The sequence below is a fragment of the Bactrocera neohumeralis genome, unplaced genomic scaffold (genome assembly GCF_024586455.1).
Source record: "Bactrocera neohumeralis isolate Rockhampton unplaced genomic scaffold, APGP_CSIRO_Bneo_wtdbg2-racon-allhic-juicebox.fasta_v2 cluster09, whole genome shotgun sequence".
In the NCBI taxonomy this organism is placed as follows: domain Eukaryota; kingdom Metazoa; phylum Arthropoda; class Insecta; order Diptera; family Tephritidae; genus Bactrocera; species Bactrocera neohumeralis.
Genome location: NW_026089622.1, coordinates 30889025 through 30899035, shown reverse-complemented (window position 1 = coordinate 30899035; position 10011 = coordinate 30889025). Strand labels below are relative to the sequence as shown.

General features: G+C 41.3%; 1 protein-coding gene and 1 long non-coding RNA gene across 3 annotated transcripts; one reads left to right on the top strand and one right to left on the bottom strand.

Moving 5' to 3' along the window:
• Positions 1-508: 508 nt before the first annotated feature.
• On the top strand, positions 509-5773 carry LOC126764703 (uncharacterized). Its single transcript, XM_050482354.1, has 3 exons — positions 509-4174; positions 4328-4517; positions 5151-5773. The coding sequence occupies exons 1-3, from the start codon at positions 509-511 to the stop codon at positions 5771-5773; spliced, it is 4479 nt and encodes a 1492-aa protein (XP_050338311.1).
• A 2874-nt stretch (positions 5774-8647) lies between these two features.
• Positions 8648-9658, bottom strand: LOC126764257 (uncharacterized). 2 transcript variants are annotated; one of them, XR_007667833.1, is made up of 3 exons: positions 9566-9658; positions 9414-9511; positions 8648-9352 (listed from the first exon to the last, which is right to left on the bottom strand). It is a non-coding gene; the product is annotated as an uncharacterized LOC126764257 (long non-coding RNA). The 2 variants fall into 2 exon arrangements; XR_007667832.1 differs by having other exon boundaries at positions 9562-9636.
• Positions 9659-10011: the final 353 nt, after the last annotated feature.

Sequence of the window (10011 nt, the reverse complement as noted above, 5' to 3'; positions counted from 1 at the left end):
ATAAAGTGTTGCATATATATACATACTTACGTACGATTACACATATATTCTCGTTTTTGGTTGGCAGTGGTGTGCTGCAACTCACATATATATTAAATAAAGTACAATAAGCCAGATATATTGCGATATCGGCTACTAGTTGAAAATTTTGTTTGCTAAAATATATCCAATAAATCAAGTATTATTGACGAGCCAGATATATTCCGATATCGGCTACTAGTTAAAATTTTTTTTTTTCGTTTGCTGACTTATATTCAATAAATCATATATTATTGACCAGCCAGATATATTGCGATATCGGCTAAAACAGTCAAAAAATTTTCTTTATTCTATTTTCTTGTTTGGTTGGCAGTGGTGTGCTGCAAATAAAAATTTACAATAGTGGGGAATTATTTTCAAAGCGATTCCCATATTCTTTAGGCCAAAGTCTGCTCAGTCTTGAGTGCTACTATATTCCTTTAAATTTAAATTTGAATTTTCAATTCTTCTTGTCACTTATACCAACACCATGGAAGCTTTCACGCGCCTAGTGGACTACGTTGTCGAATACGAGTCTGAATTCAGTGCTGCATCAAAGGACATCTCGAAGAACGCTCTTGTGATGCAACAAGACGAGCTGAGAGAGATGTGGTGCAAAGCGAAAGCTGCCCATGACGACCTCAACAGCAAAGGGGACATGTCTGCAAAGGACTATGCCCTTATTAAAAAAAAATTCAAGCTAGGTGGTCAATGCTACATACGTTGCATGGGGGCAATGAAGGATATGTCTGAGATCCTCTCAACCCCCAAAGACACAGAAAAGTCTGCTGAGGTAGACAATAACCACTCCCTTCCGCCTTGCGATACCGATGTTTTCAAAGGAGACTACCTTTCATGGCCAACATTCCGGGATATGTTCACGGCCGTATACATCAAAAGCAAGCGCCTGTCACCTGTTGAGAAATTATACCATCTCAACAAAAAGACTCAAGGGGAAGCGAAGGTTATTGTGTCGAAATGCCCTCTTACAAATGATGGCTTTGCAATGGCATGGAAGGGTTTAACTGACATGTACGAGAATGAGCGAATTCTCGTCGAAACCCAAGTCGACATACTGCTCGACTTACCGTCAATCGACAAGGAGTGCTCGGTTTCGATAAAATGGCTACAGCGGGAGATCAACAGCTGCATCTCCTGCCTGACAGCCAATAAAGTGGACATTGGGAACTGGGACCCAATCATAATCCGCATATGTTCCAAGAGACTGCCACAAGCAACATTAGCCCTGTGGGAACAGTCTGTAAAGAACAAAACAAAAACGTCAAAGTGGGAGGAATTGGACAACTTCCTCACGGATAGATACCGTGATTTAGAGGCAATCGAACGTGCCAAGAAATCGTCCAATTCTGTAAAGCCTGTCAGTGCACCCACACAGAACAAATACAACAACAATAGCCATCAGAACAGACTCGGCGCCTTCCAAGTAAGCGTTGAGAAATCAACATGTCTGATGTGCAAAAGCGCAGATCACAAATTAAGATCTTGCCCCATGTTTCTTAACATGGCACCGGCGGACAGGATCAAGTTCGCTAAGCGCAACAATCGCTGCATCAATTGCCTCGGCTTTGGGCATTTAGTGTCGCAATGCACCAGTGCATTCAACTGCAGCACGTGCCACGCGAGGCATCACACACTACTACATTTGAGGACAGTGCAGCCTAGCAGCCAAAGAGGCTCATCTACGCCATCGGACGAGATTCCGTCTACGTCCAGGCAAGCGCAGCAGAGACGCAACTTCAACAAGTCGAAAGGCAAGCCAACGACTCAAGTACAGTCGTGCTTCGCTAACAGCGACAAAGGTGTCTTGTTAGGAACGGCACAAATAAATGTAAATTACAGCGGCGTTACTTATGCCGCAAGAGCACTCATCGACTCCGGGTCAGAGTGCTCTTTCATCACAGAAAGGCTGAAGCGCAGAATCAACTTGCCAGTGCGGAAGATAAATGCCCAGGTGTCAGGCATCAACAACACCGTATCTGCGCAAGTGAAGGAATCATGTTGTGTCGAGTTGCGGTCACCAATAGACCCACTTATATCGATCACAACGAACATGATGGTTCTGCCGAAATTAACGGGAAACTTGCCGACTTGCCATATTAGCGCACTAACCCGGCAGGCTTTCCCAGATCTCACGTTGGCGGATAAGAGGTTCTTCGTCAATGAACCCGTGGACGTCATACTCGGTGGTGACGTCTATCCCCAGATTATGCTGGATGGCATACGCAAGAACGTGCTGGGATCACTTCTTGCGCAAGAGACAGTGTTCGGTTGGATAGTCACAGGGCGTGCTAATACAATTAAGCCAACCAACACTTGCGTCTCTTATTATAACGAAATATCGCTGGAAAAGCAGTTAGCTTCGTTCTGGGAATTGGAAGAGATCTCCAAGGAAAAGAAATTAAGCGAGGAGGACAGGTACTGTGAAGAGCTCTATAAAGAGACAACGAAGCGAAATGAAGACGGGAAATACGTTGTATCGCTACCATTCAGGAAAGACTATCCGGTCAACATTAGTCTAGGTAGTTCCTTAAAGATTGCGTACTCCCAGTTTTATCGCAATGAAGCTCGTTTGTCCAGAGACGAGAACCTGCAAAAAGAATACAACAGAGTGTTAAACGAATATGTTGAGCTGGGTCATATGGCAAAGATACATACCAATCAAACGGCCGACTCTAGTAACAACTATTACCTGCCTCACCACGCCGTAAAAAAGGAAGAGAGCACATCGACAAAGGTGCGTGTGGTGTTCAATGCATCGCAAGCCACTTCAAACGGCACTTCGCTGAATGACATCCTTCTCCCCGGTCCAGTTCTTCAGGCAGATTTGACCATATTAATTCTGCGATGGCGTTTATTTAAATATGTTTTCAATAGCGATATTGAGAAAATGTATCGCCAAATCCTATTGAAAGCTGATCAAACGAAGTACCAGCGAATCGTTTTCCGCAACCATCCGACCGAACAAACAAATCTTTTTGAATTGAAGACGGTAACGTTCGGAATCAACTGCGCTCCTTATCTGGCAATAAGGACGTTACTCCAATTAGCTGACGACGTTGAAAGCTCACTACCAGTAGCCTCAAACATACTCAGGAAGTGCATGTATGTTGATGATGTCTTAGCAGGTGGACACTCTATAGAGGCTGCAATCAAAGCTAGAAATGAGATAAAAACAGCATTGGAGTCGGCAGGTTTCCCATTAAGAAAATGGACAGCCAACTGTGGAAGAATTTTACAAGGCCTTCCAAAAGATCACTTGCTAAACAAAGAGTTTTTAGACTTCGAAGACACAAGTGATGTCAAGGCTCTTGGGATAAGATGGAATGCACATACGGACTTCCTTTATTTTAAAACAAAACCAATACTCAGCCCAGAATCATATACAAAGAGAGCTATTCTCTCAGATATCGCCAAACTGTTTGACCCATTAGGATGGCTAGCACCGATTATCGTCACAGCCAAAATGATAATGCAACATATTTGGTTGGAAGGAACACAATGGGACGAGTTTGTATCTCCTACCACATTGGATCGTTGGCACACATTCATGGATAACCACAGGTATATAAACAACATTAAAATTCCACGATGGGTCCACTTCTCGCCGACGGACGATGTGTCCATTCATGGTTTCTGCGATGCATCAGAGAAAGCATACGCAGCAACGGTCTACCTGCGCGTAAGGACAAGCAACGAAGTTTTCGTCAGCCTACTATTGGCAAAAACCAGAGTAGCGCCTGTCAAAACTATCTCTTTACCGCGTCTGGAACTGTGCGGCGCCGTATTACTGGCCGAAACAGTTGAATCTGTCGTCAACAACCTGGAGCTGACTCATCTTAAACTTAAACTATGGACGGATTCGACCATCGTTCTCGCATGGATTCGCAAGCCACCATGTTCATGGTCAACGTTTGTATCCCATCGAGTGACAAAGATTATAGAAAAGGTTGGCAACGCAAATTGGAATCATGTCGATTCAGGATCTAACCCTGCAGACTTAGCCAGTCGGGGACTTATGGCACAGGATTTGGTGGAAAACACCTTGTGGTGGCAGGGACCTTCTTGGCTGCAAGAAGATCAATCCAAATGGCCATTACGACAAAATGACTACGAGACGACAATAGAGGAAAAACAGGTACGTGTACATGCTTGTACAACAATACAGGGGGATTCTAACGACATCCTTGACCGTTTTTCGAGTTTGCCGAGAGCTTTGAGAGTGTTATCATACGTTATGAGATTCTCTCAAAGAACTCATCCAAACACAAAGGCTTCTTTTCAACAAAAGTCTTGCTTAATTTCATCCGAAGAAATTAAAGCAACGACAAAACGTTTGATAATAAATACGCAGAAGCAGAAATATGGTCAAGAGTATGGTTGTCTGAAATCCGGTAAGCCCATCGATGCAAAAAGTGAAATCCTCTCTCTTAATCCATTCCTCGATAAAGATGAAGTGTTGAGAACTGGTGGCCGTCTCGGTGCGTCTCTCGACTTGTCATACAATGAGCGCCATCCAATCATCCTTCCATACAACTGCGTATTGTCTCGTCTAATAATCCATTTTATTCATCAAGTCTCTTTGCATGGAGAAAATCAGCTGATGTTACGGCTAACGCGGGCACAGTATTGGATTCCAAGGGTGAAAAACTTGATCCGATCCATCATCCATAACTGCAAGACGTGCACGATCTTCAAAAAACGCGCTCAGACGCAACTTATGGGTGCACTTCCGTCCGAACGATCCACATTTTCACGCGCTTTTACAAATACGGGGGTAGATTTCGCGGGTCCGTTCGAAATAAAAAGCTACCGTGGAAGAGGATGCCGTGTATCCAAAGGGTATGTCTGTCTGTTTGTCTGTTTTACAACAAGGGCCATCCACCTGGAGGCCACTACCGATTTATCAACACAGTCATTTTTAGCAGCTCTCTCTAGATTCGTTTCGAGAAGAGGTTGCCCTAAGAATATTTATTCGGACAATGGTACAAACTTCGTTGGAGCATCAAGATCCCTAAGGTCCGAACTTAAAGCCTTCATAGCCGATGCTCGCAACAATGCTATCTCAAAGTATAGCCACCAAGCTCTTACATGGCATTTCATACCTGCTGCAGCTCCTCATATGGGCGGACTTTGGGAAGCAGGTGTGAAAAGCTTTAAGAGTCATTTCCGCAAGATTGCGTCTGGGCAAAAATATACTCTTGAAGAGTTCAACACACTCTTATGCCGAATTGAGTCTTGCCTTAATTCGCGACCATTAAGCCCAGCCTCAAACGAACCTACTGATTTGGAGCCACTTACTCCAGGACATTTTTTGGTCGGCGGACATCTGATGGCCCCACCAGAACCGGATATAAATGAAAGCAGTGCCTCTATCGTAAATAGATGGCAAAAACTTAAGGCCTTACATCAATCCTTCTGCAAAAGGTGGAAAACCGAATACCTGAATGAAATGCAGAAGCGTATTAAGTGGAAACATTCCAAAACAAATTTAAAGACAGGTGACCTTGTCGTCATCAAAGAAGACAATTTGTCACCGAACGAGTGGAGATTGGGTAGGATTGTCAATATACACCCAGGTGCTGATACCCGAGTGCGAGTAGTTGACATTATTACTGAAAAAGGCCAAGTTACAAGACCGCTTGCCAAATTGGTCTTACTACCACCCTACGAGGAGGAAAACGAGGATGCACACCCTACTCAACACAACCGTTCCCCAGCCACATCGGAAGCCTAGCTTTCCGACACACTTACTACGATCTGATTAATTGTGCACGTACATATGTATAAAAATAAACAGATTTTAATTTGAGAAAAAATTTTTTGTTTTAAGTTTTTTTTTTTGGTTGTTTATTCGTAGTCCTTAAACAATGGAAACCAAAATCAAACGAATTGCGCGCTTTCACCTGAAATTGTATCATTTCAAAAAATTTAAAATTCCAAATCCATTTTTGATGGAATCAACATGCTAATGCTAAACATTTAGGCTCGAAGAAAATTTTAACACTCTTACCAAATTCAATTTTGTTCTGCGTCCAACGCGCTAAAAATTAAGTAAACTTAGTTTTACTCTTCTACGTAATATATATATAAAATTGGAAATATGTATGTATATAGTTTCATAAACAATAGTTTTCTCAATGGAAAGAAAGAACTTAACTTTGTTGTGACCTGTATTTCATTCAACACACAATGTTTACTGCAGGTGAAACAACTTCCAGGGTTTGGACACACATTCATGTACTATTTCGAGGAAACATATGGGAATACTGTTTAATTTCTACATCTCGAAACTCCCACAACCACCGAAGTTTCCATAATTAACACGAATTGGCGTCGGGCAATATTGATGGCATGTGTTCGAAGGTAAACATTTTAATCTTTTCGTTTCCTCACTGCACGAAATAAGTATACACTTCATATCAAGCGACCATTTTTTTTTGACTTGAGCTTAAATTTTCAAAAACTGTCAATAATTTTACATTTTAGGTGTAATTATTACATTCGACCGCGATTATCGGACCGCAACGATCCTCAGAGTCATTTTTAATTGCGGGAAAAGACAAAGAAACGTTGTTCAACATACAACAATCGGCCGGCCGGTCCTCATACAGCGCCCAATGGTCGCCTGGATGCAGTGGCACGCAGAAAACTTCAACCTTATCTCCGGACCACACTAGGATGTTTTTGATTGTCTTTGAACACCTCCATAGTGAGACGCGTGCTCCCGGTTAAAGCATAACGAACTCCTCTCCAGCAGTTCCTGCTGATGCAGAAATCACCCCTGCAGCCATCTGCTTGAAAAATAAAGAACCGCCTTAGGAGCATCAAAGGTCATTCCTGGATTACGTCGACGACGTCGTACAACGCCGAGACTTGACAACCAACAGGTACTGATGCCATTCACAGTGGAGCCATCAACACCTTCACCGATCCCTTCCCGTGAATGGCGTTTGAGTTAAACCACCACCCATCGCAGACGAAGAGCTCCAGCTGTCGCGAAAAGCGTGTGACCCTTGCGCAACTTCGTTCTGGATTTTATTTATTTGACATACTCGATGTATGTTGCATCGAGTTCCGCATGACATGACCACCTCTTTGCATGACAAACCCTACCCATCTAAATTTTGGTCTGACCCCGTCGAAACAACGTTTCACTTCTACCGTTAGATGACCTCGACGACAACTCAAATGATATTTACCATCCCAACGGGGATTGAATCCTCGTTAAAACAACAACAACAACAACAGGCCACTACCGATTTATCAGCACAGTCATTTTTAACAGCTCTCTCTAGATTCGTTTCTAAAAGAGGTTGCCCTAAGAATATTTATTCGGACAATGGTACAAACTTTGTTGGAGCATCAAGATCCCTAAGGTCGAACTTAAAGCCTTCATAGCCATGCTCGCAATAATGCTATTCAAAGTATTTCTTACATGGCATTTTACCTGCTGCAGCTCCTCATATGGGCGGACTTTGGGAAGCAGGTGTGAAAAGCTTTAAGAGTCATTTCCGCAAGATTGCGTCTAAAAATATACTCTTGAAGAGTTCAACACACTCTTATGCCGAATTGAGTCTTGCCTTAATTCGCGACCATTAAGCCCAGCCTCAAACGAACCTACTGATTTGGAGCCACTTACTCCAGGACATTTTTTGGTCGGCGGACATCTGATGGCCCCACCAGAACCGGATATAAATGAAAGCAGTGCCTCTATCGTAAATAGATGGCAAAAACTTAAGGCCTTACATCAATCCTTCTGCAAAAGGTGGAAAACCGAATACCTGAATGAAATGCAGAAGCGCATTAAGTGGAAACATTCCAAAACAAATTTAAAGACAGGTGACCTTGTCGTCATCAAGGAAGACAATTTGTCACCGAACGAGTGGAGATTGGGTAGGATTGTCAATATACACCCAGGTGCTGATACCCGAGTGCGAGTAGTTGACATTATCACTGAAAAAGGCCAAGTTACAAGACCGCTTGCCAAATTGGTCTTACTACCACCCTACGAGGAGAAAAACGTGGATGCACACCCTACTCAACACAAAGTTCCTAGCCACATCGAAAGCCAGCTTTCCGATACACTTACTACCATATAAATATTGCAAATTCCACCTGACAGAAAATCTTGGCAGACCACTAGTCGAAGTTGGCATTTTTTAAAAAATTTACGTTATTCTAATTAATTGTGCATGTATTTATTAAAATAAACAGATTTTATTTTGAGGAAAAAAATTTTAAAGTTTTACTACTTTTTTTATTGCCTTTAATTGTAATTTAAATATATCGTCTGCATTCCCTTGCACGTATTTTTTTTATTTTAATAATATTATTGCTAAATCTTTTAATTGATAGAATGAACGATTCATACGACTCTATTTTACTTTAAATAACTTAATTTTGGTTTTTCGTTTCGTTACTTTTTTTCCGGTTTGTAATTACTATATTGTAATTAAACATAGTCTCTTAACTACCATGTAACGAGAATTTCAGCATTGAGAAATACATCTACTTTACATCGCAATTTACTTTCAAATAAGTATATGCTTAAATTTCCGCGATTTTTGAAGAAAATTTAAGATTTTTTCTCAATAATGGAAGTACATAGTTCTACGCAGCGTATGTGTTACTTGTAGTATTACAATAACATTTTTATTATGCATGTCAAACAACACAGAACAAATCGGAATACATTTTTCATTTTATGGTAGAATAGAATAACTTACATTAAACATGGAAATTTATTTACGTTAATAATAGAGTACATTAGTTAGTGACCTTAAGTATTACATACGACGAGTTACATTACAACTTAGCAACATTACACAGATACATTTCATTGTATTACGAAAGGGCTTACCTTCAGCATTTCCTTCGTTTAGCGTCCAAAAACTTTTTTATATTATTTTCGAAACGATTTGGTTCACGCTTCGTAGACGAGAAAATTTCTCCTTCGACAGTTGATTTCGGTCATACGACGTAGCCCTTATTTGACATTAGGGGTACACGTGCACGGTCCACGCAACCAGGATCGCCTGGACGTAGTGGCTGTTCTTCAGAATTTGCAAAGGCAGAGTTTAAACCCTTCTTCGTGTTCGAGGATGTTGTTGGCTGCGGTTCTGGCGATTTCTGCTGACGTGGCATTTGTGCTAAATCGCGCTCTTGTCGTACTTCCTTTAACATTGCCTTAACATCGCAACTCAAATTGAAAATTGGTCGTGCCCATTCTGATCATAGACGGCCAGCACGTTCGCGATTTGGCTTTGTCTCCTGTGGATGCTTACATAAATACATGACAGCTTTCCCAAAACTTCTGAAAAATAAAGGAGAATATTTTAATAAATCTGCAAATTTCATTATCTTCACTTACTTACCTTTTCTGCTGCCAGCAAACAGGGGACAACACATCAATGTTTTCTCGCCGGGGCCTCCAGATACTTCCTTCTTGATTCGTGCGATCCTGCCAGGAAGTCTGAAAGAAAATATTCAAATAAATATGTAAATTCAATTATTTTTACTCACTTACCTTTTTCTGCTGCCGGGGTTAATCTGCGCACGTGTGCGCACTTAACCAATAATTAAAAATGTCATTCATGACATGTGATGCCATGCCGTCAGTTTTTAATTCGCCTTAAAAAATTTCATTCATGACATAAGGTGATGCCATGCCGTTAGTTTTTTAATTCGCCTTAAAAATTTTACAAGAATGAATCTAAAACTTCTTTTCCAAACCATGAGGCATAAATCATGCTTATGAATTTTAGATTCAATTTTTTATTGCAAATACCATATTTGAAAAATATGTTTTGCTAGCAAATAACGCAATTGCAAACCGAAAGTCTCCTTCTACAGCAGTACATGTATGCATTGCCCTTGAACGTACTGAGCAAGAGGTACTTTATTGACATGAAAGAATTGAAAATAATTATTAAGCCAAATTGTATTTAACATTTTCTTTGGTGGCAGGCCACT

Excerpts from the sequence above, each read along its gene's own strand:
- LOC126764703 (XM_050482354.1), top strand. The coding sequence starts at position 509 with ATGGAAGCTTTCACGCGCCTAGTGGACTACGTTGTCGAATACGAGTCT. Across the intron at positions 4,175-4,327 it reads CGACAATAGAGGAAAAACAG|TCTTGCTTAATTTCATCCGA; the intron begins GTACGTGTACAT and ends TTTCAACAAAAG. Across the intron at positions 4,518-5,150 it reads GAGAACTGGTGGCCGTCTCG|CTCCTCATATGGGCGGACTT; the intron begins GTGCGTCTCTCG and ends TACCTGCTGCAG.